Here is a 25994-nt window from a genome sequence, read left to right as displayed (position 1 = left end):
TCTTACTTAAGCGGTGCTGTCTCTAATAACAAGCCGACAACCGAAGGAGGAAGAGAGCCGGGGGCAGGGGGCAGGGGGGCAAAATTTACGATTTATTCAGTCGCGACGGTTGTAGACGCCTAATCTCTAACGTATATTTATTTAATTACTTGTCTCATTTTTTGAGTCATCGTCAATTATACAGCTTAAAAAATTTCGTCAGTAAGACGTGTAGCAAGCGGTTACTGCTGCTCGATCTTCAGCTCACGTTTGGGAAACACGTACGCGAACACATGTCTACGTGTCTATACGCGCGGTGTGTGTACAATATACATATACGTGTATACATGTATAACGCATATTTTTCTACGACAGAGCAATGACCCAAATCGCACACACACGTCACCTCGGCGAATTCTATGCCGCATGAATAACGCAGGTCACAGTAGCCGTTTCAATTAATTCAGATGATGCTCTGTACTGAAAATTCTAGATTCTAGAATCTAAATCGAAGAGAAGTTTGTCAACAAACTTCCCTTCGGAACGTGTTTTCTCGAATGAGGCATAAAAGATGACAATTTCCGTATTCACAAGTATAAAATTTATTTTAATAATAATAACAGTAACAATATTTCGGTGAAACGTTTGATTTATCAGTGTTCCGCGGCATAAATTTTTGATATCCGCAGATTGAGAAGACTCAAGTTGTTTCTCTGCGAGGTTGATGTTACAGATGATAAATCTAGGTAACAATATATATATATATATATATATATGGTATATATAATCGATAAACTTCGAGGATAGGCGTGTATAAAAGGATCCCCCGCAAAGTGAATAAAATTATTCACGTTCGTGAGAGTTACGCGTGTTTAGTTTTATCTCTAAGGAAACGGGTTTGAGTGTTATTTCATGATTTATCGTGACGAGTGTGAAGTTTAATTAACTCCCGCAGCATGCTTGTAGTGCGCGCTGGAGTTGCACGGGTATGTATAATCTTGTACGAATTTGAATCGCTCGATGAATATCTCCATGCAGCGTTATAACGGACACCTCGAAATCTTCAGCCTCGTCCATGCGGATTAGCAATATCGTGTATGCGTTCCATATATCTAGGATCGTGTGTAGAAAGCTGCGTGAATTTATAGATTTAGGATCTACGAGAGATTTACGGGTATACACGATCCGCGTCCCGGTAGAGCCGTAACCTCCGGCCTCGCGGTTTCTAGCCGTTCCGAACCCTCGACGATGCATCGCCACGATGCTGAAGATATGCCCATATTATATCAGCATTATAACTACGGATGCATATTACAGATTCGCTGCAAGCCTGCCGGTTCTAATGCTGCCGAAAAGGATGCTGCAATCCCAGAATCGCGCGAACTGATAGCGACGGCCACTCACAATCAGCTAAAAATCATCGATGCATCTATTAATCGAATCCAAAAAACTAATCGACTGGATCGGTAAAAATTAAGCGATTAATCGATTATCTCGTATTTTTTACAAACGCTGCATGTGAAACCGAAATTTTGTAAATTTCAATATTTAGTCTTAATAGCGGAAAAGTTTTTTGATAATTTATAGTTTCATTCGAAATATTTTTCAATTTCAAGTGGAAACATTCATTTATCTTTCACTTATTTAGTATCAACACTTTGTAAGTAAGATTATATTTATGATAAATGAAACGAGATTACAATTTAATTTTGCGAGTAAAGTTTCCCTTGGAGTTGAATTATTCGTGCAACGATACCTGTGTAGAATGGAGTTGATTTATTATCGATCGATGAAATAGGATGAAATTGAGAAAAGTGAAAAAAAAACATTTTTTTTTACGTTTATTTCGATTACTCAATTTGCCAAATATTCCCGAACCGTGAAAAAGTAGAAAATTCTCAGCCCATTGGGTCATAATCGAATTATGTCAATCGTCCCACATCTTGCCTGACGAAAACGCTTTCCTTGATCTCTGAAGCATTGATACAAGTAGAAGATAACGAAGCTCCTTCGGAAGTTGCTTCGCCTCCGGGCCCGAGGGGGAAATGCTCGCATTTTCGGTTAAGGTCGAGACAAGTTTCAACAAATGATAATAATGTAGATCATACAGGCTTTATATATTCGAGAGGGGACTTTAATAACGCATACACGCCGCCAGTCAGATGACAGATCCAAGAAGTAATTGGCTCCGAATCTCATTTTCTCATTGTCAATAGATCGGGGAAACAAATTTTTCTTCAATTTTTTCGACGACTTATTGCATAAACGAGGCGGATGATAGCTTCCTTTCACATGCGAAACAGAGGACGAAAATAAGACAGACGTGGGATAAAAAACGTATTACGTAGAAGCATAGATAAAGAGATGAACGTCAAAAGTTAAATGTATATATCCCCTACGGCGATTAGCGCGCCTTTGGGATACAGTTGGTTGAAATCATTTATACATGTTTCTTCGACGGCGACGTGAAAGGTAGCTCGGAAAGATACGACGGTAACCGGAGCGTAATGACAACGTTGACGATGGTTCGTCGGGCACCGTTGCATTATTTTCTCAGTTTCAAACTTTTCCGATAATGGGTATAATTGCCCGGAAGAATGAGAGAGAGAGAGAGAGAGAGAGAGGTCGGAGAGGAAGGGAAAGAGGGAGAGGGCGGTGTTCCCGTGGTTGTTACGTTGCGTCTTACCTTGCCATTATGAATTATGCATAAGCGTTCGACTGTCCGTCTGTCCGTCCGTCCGCCGAGATACTCCGCCGGTCTTCCGCAGCTCCTCCGGTGCTGCTCATAAAAACCGACAGTACCTACCTACATCCCCGCATTCAACTCGCTAAAAGCTGCGCCCGGTATACGAACGTTGAAATGCCGAGAGGCTACGTTGCACTTCCGTCTATGTTTCCTGGCAATTGTTATTGCCAACTCGATCAGCGCTGGATGAGGGATGCCCATGGATCTGATTCCCTTGTATTGTTTCGTGCGCGATCGTACCAAATAATTTAAGGGAATCAAGTCCGTGATTGTACGGATCGGAATGAACGGTTTTATCCGGATATTCACGTATGATAATTTTTCCACGTGGGGATCACTGCCTGGCCCTAATTAGTCGGCTCACAATCATCCAATTAATTCAGACGTAATTAAAGAGTTGCACAACAACGCGTTACATGCGTTATACGTGTAGGTATAACCGTGGCAATGAACTCGACTATGTATCTCTCGTAACTTTTTCTCACGTGTCTGCCACGGTGGATACAAGGCTACAGATTAATAACGCCGATAGCCTTACGGTGAATATTATATACCTACGGAAAATTATGCTTGGCCTCATCTCATCGCACGTCCCCGCATCGCTGGTGATATAATACACCTAGTTTCAGCATGAAAATGAACGACTTATCGCGCAGCGGCGATGTTCGTTCCATTGTGCATTCGGGCGGGGGTAAAAACTTCGAAGGATCAATATTTGGAACGACCGATATATCAAAATTTCAAATATGAATTGTTCGAAATCTTGATTTCGCATGCTTGAAATCTCGATATATCGTCCATTCCAAATATTGATCCTTCCAATTTTTGACCAACGCTTACGCATTCCTTACGTTTTTAGCTGCACATTAACCCTCCTCCGTCTCCGCCTACTTCAGAGATTTTTCTGGCACCAAATGAAAAACGAAAGGCGAATCTCGCTAATCGAATCCGAGTACGTCTTGCGACGAATGAGAATTTAGTCCCGGGCTGGCGGAGGTCGACGCCCGCGGGCTCGAGGCTCGGCGTTGTCGAACAAGCAGAGCGGAGGGGAACCCTGCAGCTCCCGAGCACAAAAGAACCGCGATGCGAATCTTCTTCATACGCTCTTTTATTCCATTTCCCTTCCGCTCCATTTTTCCCTGCGGTTTTTGTATCCCGAGAATCGTACCCTCCGCACTAGACCGTCCGGTGCCGTGTCGCTTCGCGCCGTGTCGTGCCGTGCCGTGCGTGTGCCGTTATCGCTTCGGGTTAATCATTCCGATGCGTGCCTAACTCTTTTTCCACGTCCGCGATGCGTCGAGTTGTTTGGTGTCTACCAACCGACGGATCCGCGCCCGTTCGCCGTTGTCTGAATTTCTTCGATCGAAGCGAGCGGACGGACAGCTAAGAAAGCAGAAAGGACCGAGCACTCCGGAGGAATGTGCTACAAGAAGGAGAGTTCGAAACCTCCCCGGGGACCGAGTATTAATAGTCAATTACACGCGGCCGAAGGTGTACAGTAAGTGCAACACCGACGCCTATAACTAGCACCGCTCGCAGGCTCGACTCGTTACGCGGACGTTTCCGTGTTTCATCACGTAACACCTGTTTCGCTACAAGCCCTCGCTGCAGGTTACACCGTCCGCAGAATTTTATGCCGACGTCTTCCGTGACCCGAGGGTAATAATCTCTCCATGATCGCGTTTTGATCCGTCCTGCAACGTGCGCGGCGGTGACAAGCAGGTTGAACACATCCGACTGTAGCCATGCGCGTCGAGAGGTGCACATACGTGATTTCTCCTCCTTCGCGCGCAGAGAACCAATGCATCCGCCACTTGTACGTACTAGCTTTTGCGAAAGTGCCTGCGCGTGTGGGTGTAGGATCTAGGCAACATGTTCGCCTCGCGTTGCAATTAAGCTCGGGAACGAACGAACCCGGGTACAAATAAGCAAAGAGTAAGTATACCTACGTGCGGAGACAGGCGTACACATAGGTATAATGTTAAATACCTATAGGTAGAACCAGTCCGGGCGATCGTAATATATCGGAGCTATAAGTTACGTCGAGGCATACGTAGGCCTGTGCCGCGGCTAACAGGGTAGATAGATAGACGGATAGATGGATAGATAAATAGATAGGCGCGGATAAGCTGCATGGGTGGGTGACGGAGGCTAGAAAGTGCATTGGGAAAGTCTCCGCGAAGGAGCAACGCGCGAGTAAACGTAATCATAAATTATACTCTCGGTGCAGCGTTCCGCCTCTATACGCGGATACCTGTCCTATTCCAGACTCTTGATCGCAAAACTATCCTACAATTAGACGTCCGACAAACTCACACCGTACGTGCGCCTAGCGACTGACAAGCTGCGGGTTTTGCTGTATAATTTTTACACCGCTTCTTGCAAAACTAATCCAACGTCGTTTGGTCGACGGTACAGCTGCTGCGCTAAGAAGGAACTCTGATACTTTGTTCGGTGGTTTTTCACGTCATTCTGTGCCACTGATTCTTTGGTAAATCCTTGACAATAGCAATCTGTACTTGCGAATGCAATTACGTTATTTCAATATGAGATGACTTACATCATATGATCGATACGCGGACAACGTATGATATTGGATTGAAATTGTGCGAGGAAAACAATCAAATCGCAGGCAGCGCCAGGGTGCCGTTCGGATGGTGTATCAAACTGAAAGATAAATAAAAGCGAAAGGAATGGCCAGAGAGGAAACCTAGATTGCGCTCGGCTCCTCGTGCGGACGGCAGGTAGGTACTTAATAAAGAAGGGTGCGGCCTTCCTGGCACAGTGTTCCAGGAGGGTACGGATGCCGACACGTCTCGGCACTAGAGGCACACTCGCACACTGCACTTTGCGCGTAGGATCGGGGGAACGGAGGAACGGGGGAAAGGAGGATCGAACAAACGCTTAGTGAATGCGAATGCGGTGACCTAAGTAAATATATACGGTGACGAGGCTAGGCTTCCTTGTAAACAAGGGGTGTTCGATGCTGCCCGTTCCTCGCTCGACCTTCACTATGCGACCTCCCGTCGTCACGGCGGACCTAGTCGGTAACCTCAAGTTACTACTTTCTTGGCACGAGTGCAAACAAGTTCCTCGCAGACCCTAACTGCGACGGAAGGAAAGAGGCATCGAGTTGCCACATCTTGGATCTCATCGTTCAGTCATAGCCAATTCGGTGGAGATTTCAAATCCTCGATATCGAAGCGCCACCGGCCAGCTGGTTCTAGACTTGGGGGTCGATCCAAGATGGGGGCAGGTACCGCAGAGTCGAACCTGCCTATTCGGGCACTTAATATCGCCGTAATATGTTATGCACATGTTTTCTTCGCAGAGCTCTTAGATAATTCTAAAATATGCTACGCGTTGCGTGCGGCGTGCGTCAGATACGCAATGGTAGCGCACCGGGCATTGCGGGACGTTGACGGAGCTGGTGGTCTAGTCGAGGCGAGTCTAAGTCTGCACATGTACCCGTAAACTGAGTAACATAGGTATAATTTATACGTCGAAATTCCAGTGGCTTGGTCTACAGGGCTGTTGAAATTGCTGCGCGATACACGGTTTGCGGTGCAGGTCAATTGGCCTCGCCATGGCAGGTATCCCTGATTCTAAGTCCAGAAGTGTTTATTATCATAATGGGCTACCATTACGCTTGCAATTCTCACGATGTCAGTGTCGTTGCTCCGCGGTACACCCATCGCCTGCAGACTAAATGGAAAACGGCAAACAATATGCAAATGGAAAGAAAATCCACAAAGCTGAGCCCGTGACGATACAGCGAAAAAATGCCCGTGCGTAAGGAAAACCGCTGAGTAACCGGATTCGGGGCTGTGATAAGAGAGAACTCCTGGAATCGGCTGCTTACAGAACGTTCGTCAAAACGGTTCACTCAACCAAATGATGCTCTGATTTCTCACCAGTAACGATTGCATACTTTGTGCTAGCGTTATTCCTGCCACACCGCAATATTTCTTTAAAAACTATGTCGGTGTGGCATGCGGATAGGTATACTTATCGTTGGAAAGTAATCGCTAACTTCATCGGTTAAACCGTGTATGCTCGGTGTGCGGTGTGCGGTGTACTGTAGGCCTAATCGGATATTGGTGCAGCCGACTTGGAATACGTGGAATGGTAGAATGCGGACTCTACGTATGCGAGAATCTAGGCTCCTGTCAAGACGAAGTCTGAAGATTATACGCTTTTGCCGACGCTTGCGTCTTGACATTGCAGTGGTTCACTTGAACTTGCGTAGAACAGAGACACGCTCGACTGCCCAAGGACAATTGCGACGCTCTGACTCCTTCGTGGGGCACTAGACGGTACACGTCATTCCTGACTACCGTGCCTTGGCCCATGCTTCTTTACACCATCAGTTAATTCTTTCGCATCTGATTGTAAGTTTTTTTTCCAACCCCTTTTTTACGCTCGTCGGGATATTCACTTCTCTCTAAATTCGAATCGGTGAAGATTCGCTGATTCCCAGAGTGCGTACACCGAGTTTCTTCAGTAGTACACTGACGATTGATTCACATTCAGAGCGTTTGACTCACTTTTTCGCTTCCTTCGTTATTTTGCAATTTCTTATTCTTTACCGAGACACAAAACGGTTGCCATCTAGCTCCCACTGCCAGACACTTGGTTCACTTAATAAAAAAAACCCAGTAATTTAGCACGGCCAACTCGTTAGGCCGCAGAAGCGCTCCTCCTCCGGACCTACCACGTACTATACGATTTGCCGCCCTCGCTGTTATCGAGTTAATAATATGTAAATAGAGCAAACCGCGTTTATTAATAGCATGCTAAGTGATACCCAAGTCGTACGGCGCTTAGAGGCGGAAGGGAGAAGAGCCGTGGTCCCGGAGGGTCTTTCTGTGCGTCGGACTACGTGCGTTATCTACGAACTCTGCGAGCCATATTGCGGTGCCGTAGACTTTACAAAAGGTAGAATCTCACCAGACCATGCCCTGTAACTACTACGGGTTCAGTCGGGCGTGTTTACTCACGGGACAAAACACTTCCACTATTTCGCAAATGACTCTTCTCGCAATCCTCCGTCTTAAGATGCAATTTTCCAGAAACACTGATCTTGCGAGTAAATTTGCGCAGTGCTTCGCTGTCGAAAGTCGTAAGCTGAGCCTTTCAATAATACAATAGTGAATAATTCATTCGATTGTTTCGGTCTAGTAGATGAAGGGTAAACATCGCGATAAGCCTGCAAAACTGTGATATGCTAGAAACCAAACGATTTATCCAGCGTACATATTTGAGATGAGCTAACCGGAATGGGTGAAAATATTAATGAATTTTTTTTCTTTCCTCTTTTGACATTGGTATTTTGCGCCGATACGAATTAATACTTTGATCTAGCAATCGGTACAGTAGAGCCTCGCTTGTCCGTGCCAATTTTGTCCGAGTTCGTCTTCGCTTTGCTTTCGTGACCTGTTTTTCTTGATTATTGTTAAATATATATAATTGCAATTCAAGTTGCTTTTCAGGATATTTGAGTTGATGTAACCACGTAAGTCTCTTCATTCATAACAAAGCCTATAATTTCTACGCGTTATCATTCATAAATGTATCGTTATATCTTTATTCTCTATTATCTGAGTTTTTCGATTATCCGAGCTAAGGTGGAACCATATTAGTTCAGTTTAGCCAGAATCTACCGTGTTACTAAAATTCAAACACATCGTGCATTGTGTCACTGAATTTCCGGAGAATACGAATTCTGCCATTATTCGTTTGTATCCGGGTGTTCCCACCGTTCAGTTTGAAATATCGAACGGCATGTTGGCGGCCATTCTAGTCCGTTGCAAAATTTGATCGAAGATTTGAGTAAGTATACTTTTATACAAGTTGACTCTTCAAACAATAGTATTTCACGATTCTTAAGACAAAAATATGAAAAGAAATTTCCCGTCTCCACCGCCACCAGCAATCTACGGTCCTACACCTTTGCATCGTTTACGATTCTATTTTACGTCTTACGCGAGGTGGAAAATACGGTGATGTATAGCAAATTTGCCGAAGACCCTAGTTTTGCGTTTCGCAATTATCTTATGTATACGGTAATATTTATTCCAATAGCTGCATTTAAGACAGAAAATGTGCGTACGTACAATCTCCTTTACCTTTTCATAGAAGCGATGTTTTCGAACGCTTTGACAGTTTACTGGACGATTCTTGGAAGATTGATTTCTCTAAACGTATGGATGATTATGCAGTTTTATACCTCAGAGAAAGAATCCAACAGCTTTCGCTGAAGCTTCTACAACGTTCTCTCCTCCATTAAGGTCAGTCCAGAGATCGTAAAAAGTTTTACGTCCACACTACCGAAGACAAGGAACGTAACTTCGTCTGTAGCAAACTCCCGCCTCAAAGTTATAAATGCGAGAATCCTGCGGTCTTCATTCTGGAGAATAAGCTGCAGGCTGATTTTGAGGTGACAAAAATAACGAGGTAACGAGCCATACTCTTCCTTCGGTGGTCAAATCATCGTGTCTTATGCGTCTCGCGTATACCTACAGCATGTCTAACAATCAGACAGATGTGATAATCTCGGCGAAATTTGTTCTTTCGAACAGTCCTGATCGAGTGATTTGAACCGCTGCGGTGCATGATCGCGCTGTAACGATTAATCAATTGTATAACTGACGATTTAATTGAATTTAGGATCGGCGGCATGAACAGCGTGAATTCGCACACGAGAGGGCTGGAGTGAAAATAAGCGTGCAAAACGGGAAGGTAGAGTGCTGATCAGAGGACTGGAAGCGGGAGGAAAGGGAGGCATGTCATACGGTGGAACGGCGAGGACATTGAATATGCATTAAACAGAGGGAAAGAGGGAAAAAGAGATGCGGGCACGTATCCGTATTCGTGCGAAAAAGACAGAGAGGGGCAGAAATGGCGAAACGAGTACGTGCGGGAATGACGTCGGCTTTTCATTTTATATTCCACGGGTGAAAATGGATGGTAAATCAACCATTTTCCACGCCGCCATTGCTCGCGTGCCTATACTACACGACACTTTCCGTCCAATCGCCTGATCATTTATTACTTTACTATATCTCGCGCGTGCCTATTTTCCATTTGCGTTCCTGGCTCGGCTACTCTGTACTCATTTTTCGACGCTATGCTATCCCCGTCAACTCGACGAGACAGTATCTCCAACTTGGCAACCGATCACGTGGAAATACTTCACGGAGCATTTGGCCTCGGCTTCGAGCCCATCGCGACCATGTAAATACAGCACTGTACCGAGCCGCGATCCCGTCACGACTCGGCTCGCCTGGGAAAACGCGCCCCGGAAATCAAGGGAGGCAGTCGTCCGCTTTCCTCGCCACACGCAGGCGGAGCCCAGTTAAATGTAATTTACTGCCACAGTAATCGAGCTCGTCATATTTTCACGAGCGTCCCGGAGAGCAGGACAGGCGAGAAGTAAACATACGTGCAAAATCGGGGATGAAAATAGGAGGAGTCGGGGGTATACTCGACTCGAGCGTTATGACCCAGTTCGTCGGGGAGGCCGGGACGCGGCGAAGTCGGCTTTACCTCGCGAAGGCCAGCGAGCAACCCTCCGCTAGATGGGCGAGCCGTAAATGGGGGGAGAAGCTTGAAGCACTTTGGAAAACAAGTTCAGCACCCGGCTTACCCGGAATTTACCTTGCCCGGTGTGTATAATATAGACCTCATTCTGGAAACCCATCAGGCGTAACGCGAAGACGAAAGAAAAGCTGTACAACCATCGTTCTCTTCTCGGATAGGTACGTGACGTAGCCTCACGAATATCCATTTTGAGTATTGCAATTTCCTCGCGGTATTGCAAATTGCCGTGCGGAACCTTATCTTCGAAACTTCCTGCCTAAAACGTGAATAAGCTGAAGAATGAATTATTCTTACTATTATATAATCATGAGCAAAAGGAACGTTTCCCTATGTTGGTCCAAATTTTGCAGATGCCGCAAAACGCGTAAAGCGTTTAGTTGCATTTGCAGAATCATTGCAGCGACCGATCCTTTTTACGCGATTAACGAGCAGATTTCAGGACAGAATTATTTGCTGAAATTTTTTTTTTTTTTACCTTAGAAGCACTAAGCTTCCGCTTTTCTACTCAAAGATTGCGCTCAGCGGAAAACGACTGTACGAAGGAAGCGATCAATTTAGTTATACATTAGATGGGATTTTACAATTGGTATTCGTGCTGCGAATGATCGCTCAATCGGTATACGGTAAGAGAGTTGACGGAAAATCTACGTTGATAAATGCATCATATAAGGTAATTGGTCGAGTTTTACCGAGCCGCGGATCCTACCACCAATTACCAGAGTCATCCTCGAGATGAATCGTACGAAAGCCCGCAGACCCGAGCAGTGAACGGCTGCAGCAGCGACGATGCCTCTTTATGGATTTCCTCGCTTATACCGGCGTCGTCTTTCCGTCTGAGAATCTCGCCGAAGTAACGGCGGTTTTTTGTATACCCGAGGTATACACGTCGAGGACGGGTTCACAGACTCCGGGAAACTAGAAAAAGCTCTCATCGAATCATGGAATTCTCCGAGATTGACGAGTGACAGGACAAGCTCGCGGTGGATGACATCTCGCAGTCTTGTTTTTAGATATGGAACAAGGAGGAGAAGCAAGAGGAGGATTCACTACGGTTTGGAAACTGCTTCTGACGCGGCGGCGTGGAAACCTCCGCACGATTATCAGAACTATGAAAGGCCGAGGAACGCTCCGTGATCTATTCTGCTGACGGGAAATTGTTCCTCGACAAGTACGACGAACAAGAGAATTAGCGGTACATCGTCGACGAACGACAAGTTTCACGTGCAAAAAGGTTCAGGAAAAATATTGGGTTGCATTATAATACCGCGGTACTTGTCGCCGCTAATGATTCTTAACTACAAAGTACAGGCGCAAACGCTATACACGAAGCGAAGACGCCACGCCAGGCCCCAGCTCGTTAGCGAGTCATTAACGAAGGAGCGAATACCTCGGCTCGCTTTGTCTCTCAAGCTGCAGAGGGTGTGACCGAAGGAAAGACCACGTTTCCGAGAAATCGAAAACTTCCCGGTCTTGAGTAAAATAAAACTGTGTAACCGCTGAGCGTTGAAACGGTATTGCTGACAAAGGCGTGTGCGTTTTGCGTTTTTCTTATCCACCCCTCCTTCCATCTCTTTACGTATAAGGCCTCCAGTTTTCTTTTCTCTAACTGTTATATTTGCGCAGTTAAGTACTATTGCAACTGCGATCCGGCGCGATGAGCCAATCTACTCCCCCCCCCCCCCCCCCCCCCCTTCGGGGATGTAAGCATATTTGTGGGGACTCGAGCAAGTCAGACCGGTCGGAGGTCGAGTTTTCAGACCTTTGGGAGACGCTGAACGGTCCCTTCGCCACGATCGTCTTCTCTTTTTCCTAGTTTGCCAAGTTTTTTTTCTTCTTTTTTCTTCTTTTTTCTTCCATCTTCTCGTCTTCCTGTTGCAATCGTTTTCTATCCCGCCATCTTTTCTCCTTTGTACGTATACCTCGCCCTAACGGTGACGCGAGCCAATGCCGTTATACATATACACGCTCATTGACAGGGCTCCCGTTGCCTTGCCCTTCTTCTGTATTATGAATGCACCGAGCGTTGCATTCACGGAATCGACCGTCAAGCTCACAGGTGGCACACGTGAGACACGCGATGATTGTTGCAATTTTCTCAAGAGCAATATTGGCGCCTCGAGAATCCCATTTCTTTTTTACGGTAATCCACGTGAAAAATAATGGCGGGTTTGAATTTCGTAACGTTAGCGTAATATGATCCAACTAACGATAAGCATAAAATTTGTCGTTTGTTTAGCAATATATTTCTCATTCTGTTATAATTTGATATAAATGAATTTCACGGTATTGTTGTTCACATTTTATCTCTAGACTTTACGATCTTCAAACTTATTTCTGTAACGATGAGGTGAATCGATACTGTTCTTTATCTTGATATACGATGGCATAACTAATAATTTACTTTACTGACCGATTTAGTAGAAAGAACAAAATCGTAATGCTTTATTTTTGTTACAGAACAACTTTACGCCGCGGCGGACTCCAACAGCTCGACTCCAGCGAAAAGTTTTGTACCCTGTAAAGTTTGCGGTGACAAGGCCAGCGGTTACCACTACGGAGTTACCAGCTGCGAAGGTTGCAAGGTAAGCACCATTAGCGATGAGAAATCAATCGACCGATCCGAGTTTGCTTACGTAGGTGCATGTCTGTGTGTAACCTATTTTGTCAACCATTGCGAGGTATTAGCGCCCTCGTACGTACCGAGGGTGTTCTTTCGCATGGAGAAAAAAGCACAGCGCATTTTAGCCTGCAATTTTGCCATTTACGATTCTTTATTTCGACGAACAATCACTATGTTGGAAAAAATGACCGCGGCTGTAATTTTCTCGTGAAGATTGAACGATTATCCATTATCCACTTTCGTGTACATAAAAATACAGAAATCAAATGTATGTAAGTAAGTGATTCCGAACAGAGGGTAGAATGCCAAAATCCATTCTCAAGCATACGACAAGACTCGTGGAAAAGTAATCTAAAAGGAATTCAAAGTACAGAATCCGGTGATCGAGCCTGCTTCAGTCGTCTCAGTCAAAGTTGGAATAGGGAAGCCTTGCGGCTGAGCCGGCGGTATAACGGTGAATTATAGTTTAACTCTGCGAATCCGGTTGGCTACAGAATTTCAAGTCTAAGCCACGAGTGGCGCGTGTATCGAGGAAAATTATAATGAATCGTCGCCGCGGGCCCTTCACGTGAAATTGGAATAAACCACAAAAGCAACATATCAATTTTCCCAATCGTTTATTATTCCGGTACGTTTCCGTCCAATATCCTACGGACGAGATCACGAAAAGTGGAACCTCGTACTTACAACATGGGGAAAAATCATCGTATATCGTGGTCAGCAACGTTGACAGCCGTCAGAAAATTTTCCTCTCCGTATTTCTCATCTATTTTCTGGTCTCTATTCTCCTCTTCCGCCAAAGGCGTCAACGCGTTTGCGAGGGTGACGCGCGCGCCTGACCGCACGCCGGCTTTTCTACTCGAAGCGGCTGATTCCCACGCCGGCTTCTCTACTTGTCTCAGCCGACTCTGTGCTCGCCTCTATCACCGATTCACGGGCGCCAGGCAGCGGCTGGTCACGACGGTTGTTACTACTTTGCCTTTTCTAATAGCACACGCCCAGCCGCATGCAGAAGTGGTGTGACAACGGTAGTTAACGCGCACCATGCCGAAGCGGAGAGAAGGACGAAGCCGTCGGAAGGTATCGGAAGCAAGACGAAGTTACCCCAATTTATCGGAAGTGGACTAAAGCTTCTGCAAACGATCGGGATTGCAGTAATTTATCATTCAAATAATCTCGATCGTTTATAAAACCTTTGTTCCACTTCCGATAAACATTCGTTTCGCTTCGCTTTCGCATAGTGCGCGTTGACGTTAACCCGTCGCCTGCATACGCGATCATTTTGATCCCAAATTTTTCTTTGTACTAATTCAAATAGCGCTGTGCCGTACGGTCGGCTTCAAGCACGTTTTTCGACGATTATATTTTTTATTTTTGCAAATCTGACTGCACAGAATTAAAGTTTAATCAATTTACTACAAAAATTGTTTCCGCCTTGTTTTTCAAAAAGTTCGCAATTCTTGAAATATCCCCCCCATATGCAGTCAACGGGTCGCGGCAGCAGTGTGCAGGCGAAGGGTTAATACCATTAATCGCAAGAACGCCTCTCCATGAAAAAAATCATCCTAAAAGCATACAGATTCAACACATATTTCGTCCACATCTTGTATAACCTTTTGCTGGGAGACGACGTATTGATTTAGTTTATACCTACCAACCGTAACCGTATTGGTTGGGATGTGGGTAATTCGCGTATGTACATTGGTGATGATATACGTTGGCTAGGGTATTGGCCGTCAGGGGGTACTTCCCACACACCTTTCCGCCCGTTTGTTTAACGCTGGATTGTTTTGCACACTGTACATACAATTCGTTAATTAACGCGAACGCCGCATCAATTACCGGGCATACATTTTGACTGCCAGCAATTCATGATCGTGCCCTGTGCTTGTTCCAAACAACCGATAGCCTCCTCCTTCATAACCCCGAATAATTGCAAAACTTGTACCGAATAAAACGAGACCCAATCGAATATTACACGTTTCGTATTAATTTTAATTTTGCACGTTGACTTGTCGAATAATTTTACGCGATAGATATTCTGAGTCGATTATACTTATATTGGAATATCGAACCATAATCTTTGTCAATTACACGTCCTCAATCGTGAACGAAATTCTGAATGTATAGAGTATTTCCAAAGGGATCAGCCAGACGAGACGAATTTGTGCATTGCTTAACAAGTTGGTGAATGCTAATCGTGTTTTTTCAATGTCACTTTCTCTAACTATTATCACACATACACACAGCGCCGTGCTAAGTTCTCAACTTATTTATTGACCATCTGAAGTTTCCCATATTTTATCATGTTTGTTTGAGGGTAGTTACATGATATTTTTCACGCAACCCAACTTCAGCGTATATATACCAGCCGTTGAGCCAGACGAGAAAGAATTGCTCTCGAATATTTTATGATTTTAAATTTTTATTTCACACAATAACTCTTAAGCTGCAACGTCGTAATGGAATTTGGACAAAAATCGTTTTTTCAAAATCGTATGCTTCCTACAATATTTCCGCTTCTAAATAGCTTCCACTAATTATTGTGAGGTCCAACTTCGCACACAATTGACATTGTGTGCCAACGCACTTGAATGAAGTTTCGTTGAAAACTTGAAACATCATGACACATTGCAATTTTCCGGCACTTCGATTCACTATTCAAAGTTGAGAGTCTGTACTGAGAGTTCCAAGCTCAACTACCGCGGCACTGTTTTGCTCCACGAACTGCGTATTAAAAATCACACATTACCGATCTCATCTTTGACTGTGATAAACGTTGTAATCCTCCAATGGAAAAAAGAGCGTCGCCGTGCAATACATGCATATTCGTCATTCGCAAGATTTCTTCAATACGTGGTGTATATCTACCGTAACAAGTGATATCGGGAGTAAACGAAATTCCAGTGGGACTCTCGCCGTAATTTTCTCCGATTCGCTTCTTTCAGATTTTAAGCATTCCGCTAACATGGGCGGATATTGAATTTCAAGTTTTGGACCACAATCGAGTCAAACGCGAATAGATTGGTATACTTGGTCAGAGTGGACTAGGGTCTGCTATGGTACCCTAGTCATTAAGAATGTATTCGTAAAAGGGGCCGCCAGCTTGTGAGGGAGCGAGGCAAAATGTTATTTCCTTTTTTCTGCCGAGGGTATGCAAGGCTGCCGATACTTTTATTATTGCGAAGGAAAGGGAGGAGCGACCGGAAGGTATAGTGTCTGTACGTATATAGCCAGTATCGAGAGAATGGAAAGATAAAATAACGTTGCAGAGAGGCGATATCGGGGTTCCATTTTTCATGACCCATGTGCCGCTGTCCCTGCAACGTCGCATCGTAGGTAGTACTTACATACTCTGCAGGGGTAGATAAATAAAATTGAATTATGCATAAGTCTCTGGGACGCCAGGGGAATGAAAGTGGCATGGATTCTAGCTGAACGTGTACGCAGAGACTCGTACGTAGACCACCGCACTAGGACGTGAAATGGAAAAATACGAAATTAGAAAATAACCAATGGGACAATTTCCACCAGTGACCGACCGTGATGAATTGATCATACATGGTAACGATGGTAAATCACATTGGTGGCATTAATACGACTCCGGCCATCCGTTCGCTGCCTTCGTTGGCATGTTTCAGTCGGCCATTGCTGTATAGCGTATATATTGATAACGTCGCACCAAACAGATGCGACTAACGATAAGAACAAATTATCCAAGAGGTGGAGTCACGTCACGTCAAGTCCGTTGGCGTTGAGAAAATTACAAGCGTTCGTCCTGCTGCGAAATTCACGGACGTGCCGTCGATCGGTTCTCTTACAGGTACGTCGCGTGCCGAGTCGAGGATCGTTCTCGTTCCAGATTTAAAATTGTCATTACTTCCATAACAGATTTTCTTTCCGAAATCGTTCGATGCCCAAGGTATATCGGTATATCGAGGTACAACCTCGTTCCTGCTTCGTGCTGAATTTGATCTAACGAATTCTCCCTTTTCAAGTAAACAACGTATGTGCGCACTATGTAAGGTATTATTTATTTCGTCGAAGCGAAACAGCAAAAAATAATATTTATTCATTCTGCACTCTCGTCTGAGATAAGTTGAAATTGGTAAAGTCTTTCGTATTCAGATATTTCGAGCAAATCACCTCGAAATTTTACAACATCAGTCTCTCGGGTATAACATACTTGAATGCTCGCGGTCGAATTTAATTTTACACCGTATTCATTACTCGTTAAATCATGTAAGTCCCGGAAGTGGTATCTCGCGATCAGAAAAATAACGTCTATATGAAACTTCGAATGTAAACTTCTCCACGCCGCTTATAGATGTCTTATTTTGCTTCAGGGCTTCTTCAGACGAAGTATACAGAAGCAGATCGAATACAGGTGTCTTCGGGACGGCAAATGTCTAGTGATAAGACTGAATCGTAATCGCTGCCAGTACTGCAGGTTCAAGAAGTGTCTCGCCGTAGGGATGTCCAGGGATTGTGAGTACCTACAGAAAATTATACTCATTGCATTCGGGAGTTGGAATGATAACTCCGTACAACACGGTCGTCATTGAGAATTACTCGTGACGAGGTCCGCCCACATTTTTCAAACCTATCAACAATAACGACCATTAACATTCAACCATGTTCCGACAGCGGTGAGATACGGACGCGTGCCGAAACGTTCGCGCGACAGAGGCCAGGACGACGCTGTCCTGACTACAACGGGGGTCCAGCCGATAACGGGTACCGGAAATTCGCAGCCACCGCCGTCGACGACCGACAGGGTGCCGCCGGCCGCCGTGGAACCGGATCAGTCCGACGCCGATACGAAACAGCTGGCAGTTTACGACGTGATCCTGACAGTTTCTCAGGCCCATCACGCCCATTGCGGGTTCACGGAGGAACTGACCAGAGGACTCGTTCGGAAGCCGATGGTCATGCCGGTAACGAAATCCTCCCCTTCTATCAATCAGGATCTTCCTCCCCATGCAGAGAGCAGCGTTGCTTAACGTCGTCCTTTCCGCCCGTATTTCAGCCGGCGAGTCCGGAAGATCCGGAGGCAGCTTCGTCGACAGCGGAAACGGTCGAGTCGCAGAGAATTTGGCTGTGGCAACAGTTCGCTGCCCGAGTAACGCCGTCAGTTCAGAGGGTCGTGGAGTTCGCCAAGAGGGTACCCGGCTTCTGCGATCTCACCCAGGACGACCAGCTGATATTGATCAAGGTCGGGTTCTTCGAAATCTGGCTCACCCACGTCGCTAAAATGGTATCCGACACGACGATGACCTTCGACGACGGCACCTACATCACGAGACACCAAATGGAACTCATGTACGAGGTAAGAGATTACACGTGCGTCGCGCCCTTACAGACGGAGCCGCGGGAAGATGGATTAGGCGATCGCTGCATATAGTTATTCAGTCTTACATGATACCTGCTTTCGTTCAACCACCGACGTTATTTTCGACAGCCGGATTTCGTCTCGGCGGTTCTGCAGTTCGCCGCCTCCCTAAACGCGCATCAATTAACCGACACGGAGCTGGGCCTGTTTTCGGGTGCTGTCCTCCTTGGGGAGAGGCCCGGGCTTAACGACGTTAAGGCCGTGCAGAGACTGCAGGACAAACTCCTCGAGGCCCTCCGCGTCCAGGCCGCGAGAAGTCACGCCACCAGCGAGGCTAGCGTAGCCACTAGCGTTGCCCAACGTTTGCCCGAGCTAAGAACCCTGGGGAGCCGCCACGCCAACCTGTTGGACTGGTTCCGAAGGAACTGGCCGAAGCTGAGGCTACCGCCGCTCTTTGCCGAAATATTCGACATTCCGAAATGCGAGGAAGACCTGCAGTGAATTTTTCATCGTTTCATCCGTTTGCTCTGCGGCTGTGCGGAAAGTATCGTCTACGTATCTCTTTATCTTTCTCTTACTACGGGGGTGGTTAATCAATCCTCCGATCGCAAAGCCGGTCTTGTGACACAACTGCCCGGAAGGAGAACTTTCGGCGCCACGCCTTTTCCGGGGTATTTCGATAATTCCGATAACTCATGCTCGGATATCTTGCTTCTCTGTGTCACAACGACTGGTCGTAGAAATGTCGGTGAAAAGCGTTCTAGCTCGGACAGCATAAATAAGGCAGAGAAACGGTTACGTGAGATGAAGCAATAGGTATAGGTGCCCCGTTGCTAAACGTTGCTGGGGCGTGGTCCTCTTGTTCTTTTTCTTCCACGTTATTCTTTTCCTCAATTATTTCTCCAAAATATCGATACACCGCTACACGTTTTGACGTTACTTTGAACTGAGATTAACTTTCTTTCGAGGAGAAAAGTTTTTTTTTTTTTTCTCAACGCCTTTTTGCTCAATAGATGTTCCGGTACGAGCTGATACCGGGGTCTGCCGTCTATAGCGCATTGTATAGTATAATTTCAAACTTCGTCTATGGAATTACCCTTTCATTTTCGGTATCGTCCGATCAAATTGTGCTAATATTATGTATACCATGCAGAGGGTCGGTGACTCGTGTGACGTCCTCATTCTATTTGATTTTATAATGAAGAAGAACGACGCGTCAATAGTCTCTTTCTCGTTCTTTCTTCAACTAAACATGTTACATGATAAATCACAAGGAATTCGTAATTTAGTTTCCTCTGAGATAAACTGACGATGATGAGGTGATCGAAAAACAAATATACCTAATATGTTTTTGGTGTCAGAGCGATAAAATTATAAATCTGAAAGAACAAGTCAGAATTTTGAAGTGAAATTTATCACAATTCATCTCGTACTTAAACATCAATTCAAATACTCAATGCGGAAGTTATAATTAGACGATTTGTTAGCGGGTCAACAGAGTCGAATATACCTTATGCGGTGTATAGTTTTCATCGGTATAGCAAAAATAAGTGGACAAAGCTCAATTTCAGTGTAACTACTTGTTAAACGATGAATATATATCATTATTATACAACACTTAGGATATATTATTATTGAAACATGCAATTAAAATGCACTGATTGTTGAATATTGTATATTCTTGTATTATATCTTTGTTCCGACACATGCCACATACTGTGCGTATGGTTCATCAATCGAGACAAATGTTATCATATCACGCGTTATATTATCAAGTCGACAGATCATATACCCCCATACAAACGTACACAGGTAATATTGATTCGTACGAATTCGTTGAAGATTCATTCGCAGCCCAGTAATTAATTGAGTAACGTATGTGAAACGTCTGCGAGCTTTATCCGACCCATCGACCCGATTGCTAGCCGCTTTATTTTCATCGCGAAAAAATACCAACCGCCTTTCCCTGCGAATATTACATTGATCAATCATACAGGCTTGACAACAAATAAGTACAGTTATACATCTGTACCTTTTAGTACGTACGTATACAATACACACACACACACACACACACACACGCGCGCGCGCGCGCGCGCACACGTTACGATTATGCTACAAATTAATACTCATCCGTCACAAAGTTTCGTTGTTCCCATCTTGGGCTGCATTTAAGCGTATGATCGGGCTCCGACAGACAGAAATGCAATTTGATGAAAATTGCCGACCGATTGGAGATTCGGTTGACAAATTGGAAGGCGGGCTTGGCGTCCGAAGCTCACTCGACACATCAACCTGAACTTTATTATAAACTCTACAGTCCAACTGTCCTACTCAAAGTTCTAATAATACATATAATATAAGCTTAAGGAGATATTATAGGTTGGAAAGAGAAATTAATCCATCAATTAACTATTTAAATATATCACGTAACATGAACTATATAATATAGTGAAATATATAAATATCGGAAATTAAAGTACTAGGAAATCCCCGAAGACTTAAGGAATTCCTCTAGGGCGTATGAATACATACGTACATACATACATACATATATATCTATTAGGCGCATGCGCTACGAATCTTGATCTATGCAATCTATTTTTATTACTCGATGTAGAATAGAAAATTACACTTTAGGATATACCTACTGCGCTCTGTACTGAAACAGAAATGCAATCGAGCTGAGCCAGCATTGATCTAGTTGTAATGTGCTAATTGATAATTAATGAAGTTTCGCGATATAAATATTAAAATGAAAATTACTAGTTTAAATACTTGCAAACCTTGTTGGCGAACTTGCAACGAAATTTGAATTTGGTGTGTGGAGAATTCGGGCCTTGGTTAATTCGATTGGATTTATGTTTCGGCTCAAACGGCGGTCTCTCTTTCATGCTCTGAACACTAATAACTCTCTGACAATGACTAGAATAACTCATAATAATAATATTACGTACTATGGAATTATTGTTGTTATTATTATTATTATTATTATTAGTTATATTATTACTTTTTTAAAAAAATAATAATATTATTGCTGTTCTTGATAGAGAAATTAACGTTACATAGAGATTGTACTTAATCAACAATTATATATTATATATATATATTATATACACACACACATACATTATATATATATAAATATATATCATTATTATCTTCACGATATAAAATCTCAATTTTAAGCGCTCACATCAAGTTGTGAATAAACATATCATACCTATCTAATATATTATGAAAGGATATTACAGTTCAATATAATATATTTGTTATTAATAAGTGTAGATTTAATGCAACACGTTCTCAGTGCCGTGGCTAAAGAAATTCCTGTTCATTGAGTCTCTTCGCATTCGCCTGTTTTTCCAAATTGTTCGTCTTGTTTTTCAACGTATCTTTCCTCCGTCTTGATCTTCTACTTTACGACCGTAAATTATCCTTAAAAAAAAAAAAAGTCAACGAATCACTTAAACTTTTCGTGGAATTAAAATACCCTCGGCTGCAGGCACTGCGTGGTACGGTAAATCTACACGATAAGGTATATTTGAAAATTCTTCATTAGAATATTATGTTGTTTCAGAATATATAGAAAGTAATTGTATATGCGATAAGTGTAAATTCTTTCAAAATTTCTAGTCCTGATTTTTGTTGTGCTATCGGGAGTTCTGGAATTGGTAATATATTACGTTATTGTCAAATTGAAACGGCCAAATATATCATTAGCATAATGTCTAGCTTTAGTAGGTACGCCTAAAGTAAGTTAATTTTTTCCGAATATATATTCGTGAACGTTTCTTGACTCCAATCATTTCGGCTGATTTCACACGTTTGATACGTTTCGTTGATTATTATTATTGTTTGAATTCGGTGCTATACTTACTCGTATATCTAATATTATGACGAATACGCTGAGAATTGTATTCAATACCTAAACTTTAAGATCGTGTGTCAAGTTAAATCTGAATTCGGCAAAAGTTCGTATTTTTTGCATTCCGAAATATCGTTTTATTTTCTACAGTAATTTGACGTAACCAGGGCGTAATATACCTTTCGACGATCTGTCGAAATTCTGTTGCGAACGTTCTTTTTAATTTGACACACGCACAGGATACAGAGTGATAACCGGTAAAGGGAGGGAAATTCGCGCAAGGAATTGCTTGTTTTTTTTTTTCTTTTGTCTATTGAATAAATATTCATATATATTATATTACAAACGACTGCTCTATACTGCTAAAGTACAAATGTTTCATTTAATTATTTTATAAATCGTTAGCTTGGTAGAAGTTAGTTATAAATCTTATGCTATCCCATGGATAATATTTATTTAGTGCGTCGAAAAGTAAAAAAAAGTTCACATTAAATAATACTATACGTACGCGTGCGCACTCATTTACTACAATATGATTTATGATTTTTACATTATTCTCCTATAGTTCAGTAAGAAACCGAATACATACTTGAAAAACACCCGGCGTATGATTCTCTCTTACACACACTTGCAAGGCTTATCCGTTATTCATATGCCGAAATTATGCTTCGTGGCATATGTTTTGGTACTCGTACAGAAATCGGTAATTTATATTTACTCGGGTTTTTCATGGCTACACGTTTCGTAAATACGGTATAGGTTTGCTTAAAAAGCTCTTGGCAAAGCGGTGGAAATTTTAACCGATCGCCAAATAGTAGATATATCACACCACGCCTTGGTATTTCCAATTAGACACGATCAATTACACATCTTTCTTGTGGATAAGTACCGTTTTATTCACACTCGGCGCTCAACTGTAGATGTGATAGAAGCACGTCATCTGTACCGTGTATACTACATTCTTCATCTGCAATAATGAGGGAAATTTGTTTTAACCACATTTATCCATTGATCGTTTCACCATTGCCGCATATTCCACGTCTACATACATACATACATACATACATACATACATACATGTATACGTGCATGCGTACATAATCCCATGCATACGTATACCGATTCTCTATTCTGTGATCTAACTATGCTGTACCACTGTTGAAATTACTCTACTAGACATACATTTCATCTGACAATGAGTTTATCATCGTTATCGTTATGGTGATAATATTAATATGTACATAAATCAATAGAACCTCTATTAGACTGATCAAATCGGTAATAACGTCGTATCCAACACTAATAATCATACATACCAATCGTTATACAATATACGAATAGGTATGTTGTCAAGTAGCGAAGAAGTTATCAATGGGCAAAAATCATACGTGTATCGCACCCGTGTATAGTTATACGCACGTTAACAATATATGAACACATTTTCAGTGCCTCGGTTTGCGGACAATTCCGACGGCATGGGAAGTTTGCACGTTTTAACAACTTTCAGTATTTACCCAAGGTGCATAGTTTTACTTTCTTTGCACGGCAATACTATATCGATTGAAGGGGAAAAACGTACTATTTGACTGATTTTGTTATCTCTTTTTTAAACAACGTATATGTAATGTATAAGGCGATTAAAAATGTTCACCTTTCAATTTAGCGGTTCAAACTCCAAGTACGAATTTTGCTTGAATCATTCTGCAATCTGAATTATATACGTGTCGTAATATACAGCATATATATATGCCGGTTACTTTTTCCCCCATCATATGGGACGTTCTGTTTCATAATAACCGTTTACTTCCCTAACAGCACGAACGATACGGCGAAATTTCAGGAATTCACCTAAAATCTTATAGCGCTCTATCCACGTTACCGAAAAGTTTCTACAAGTTCGTGCGCTGTTAGAGAATTGTTCCCACATCTATACCTAAATAATACATATAATACACAACGACAAACGGACTTGAGATTTAGAATCTGATTGAAAGTAGATTGTTGTATGATTTCGGAACTGATCAGTGTGTTAATAATGCACACTATATGATCCAGCACAATGCCGAAGCATTTTTAAAGATAAAAGTATATTATCAGATATGGTACGGATGTACTTTTCCGTTCCATCCTTACAATTAGTCAGATTCCTCGCGTCTGTACCTTGTACCCTTATTTTGTCAGAAAATTTTGAAAATTGCAAAAAGACTATCCATTATGCTTCGTTTATTATCAGATTATTATGTACGAAAACTACGCAACCTTTTTTTTCAATAAATATATATATGTATACATGTATACACAGATACAAATACATATTACACGTAATCGGCAAATTCAATGAACTTTTGCTGCGTCTTATAAATATTAGAAAAAAATGGAATACCACTATTTATGTTTGAGTTTGTTTCAGAACGTACAGTGGCAGTTTAGAAAAAATTATACAATGAAATTAGAAAAATACATTACGATATACATATATCTATATACATGCTATAAATTCACAAAGTACTTGGTGCCAATTATAAAACTAATCCTTAAAAGAAACCTAAAGTTTAAACGAATACACTTAATTGTAATTAAATAAAATTAAGCAAATCGATCTAATGCGTGATCTAAAAATTAAATGACAAATAAGAAGTGTTGCCTCTGAGAGGATTGTGTAGCATGGCAATAATAAAATCAATTTCAAAATATACATTTGTATGTTTTCTATTTTGCACGTTGCACTGAATAAGATGGAAAAATCTCATGCGGATTAGTGCGAAATATAACTATTTTGGAATAGTAATTAAAAGAAAAATTCTAAAAGCAATGCAATGGCCAACCTGATATTGTATAAAAATTTTTATAACATTTACTGAATAATTGGCAATTTCTCACCTTTATCTTTTCAAACTGCCCTCAAGGTAGGCATTTTATCGTAAATTGATGTTGATTATCTTGTTGCTGAGGATGCAGATAATTGGTTATAGTATAGCAGCTGATCTACTTCGCTAAGATGGTTGGAAAGAAATATAAGTAGCGCCCAGTCATGTCTCAGCTTTGAAATGTTTGAAATCAGAACCTGAACGCAGTATCTTCTCTAATCCCGTTCACTAATATTGTATAACATATACTTACGGACCCCAATCGTCGGGGTATACGTTATTTACTTGTAGCGGTTGGAGATGAATTAAAACACCATTAAAAGTACCTATACCTCCACGGTAGCAATAATTTTTACCCTACGTCTTTGAGAATCAATTGATTTCGCAATACGACAAATGGATTTGGCTATGAGTTCATTTAACTGGTTTCAACGTAGAGCTGAAGTAACGATATGTAGTTGATTATAGATAAAAGAAAATTATAAGTACGGTTGAGCATTATCAATCGCATTTGCATGTTTCTACATACATATATATATTATATATATTATATAATAGGAAATCCGAAATACATGATAATTTAAAAATCATATAAAATAATATATACACTTTTTTATTCATCGTTAATTATTGTATTTTATTGTTTGTGAGTTCGTTTTTTTATTTTTTTTTATTTTTTTTTCTATTTTACTAAGGTTCGATCATATTACCATTAATATTTCTATCTTTAAGTTTATTATATTTAAGTGATTATTATATACTTTCTGCGGTCTGTTTGCACTGCCCCGTAATAATGTATTGTCCCTCTCGAGAAATGGTGTTGTACTTTTTCATCTAAAAGGCATTGCCGAAATAAACATGGGGTATGGAAGGATTATATTCAAACTATGCGTGTTACTTTCCTCTGCTGGTTGAATGGCCTCGTGTGCGAAGTCGCAAAAAGCGTGGAAATATAGGTAGAGGGTAATAATTACCGGATC

At 42.4% G+C, this 25994-nt stretch overlaps 1 protein-coding gene across 2 annotated transcripts in view; it reads left to right on the top strand.

Annotated features, from left to right (window-relative positions):
• Window positions 1-25899, top strand: part of LOC124299238 (ecdysone-induced protein 78C) — a 53685-nt gene extending 27786 nt beyond the window's left edge. For both annotated transcript variants that reach the window (XM_046752303.1, XM_046752302.1), the window contains 5 exons: window positions 12785-12909; window positions 17294-17435; window positions 17595-17884; window positions 17977-18276; window positions 18409-25899. In XM_046752303.1, the coding sequence (XP_046608259.1) occupies window positions 12785-12909; window positions 17294-17435; window positions 17595-17884; window positions 17977-18276; window positions 18409-18780 (1229 nt within the window). In that variant the 3' untranslated portion in view covers window positions 18781-25899. The remainder of the gene's footprint in view (window positions 1-12784; window positions 12910-17293; window positions 17436-17594; window positions 17885-17976; window positions 18277-18408) is intronic.
• The last annotated feature ends 95 nt before the right edge of the window (window positions 25900-25994 follow it).

The sequence above is a fragment of the Neodiprion virginianus genome, chromosome 2 (genome assembly GCF_021901495.1).
Source record: "Neodiprion virginianus isolate iyNeoVirg1 chromosome 2, iyNeoVirg1.1, whole genome shotgun sequence".
NCBI classification, from domain to species: domain Eukaryota; kingdom Metazoa; phylum Arthropoda; class Insecta; order Hymenoptera; family Diprionidae; genus Neodiprion; species Neodiprion virginianus.
This window is presented reverse-complemented; position numbering and strand designations above follow the sequence as displayed.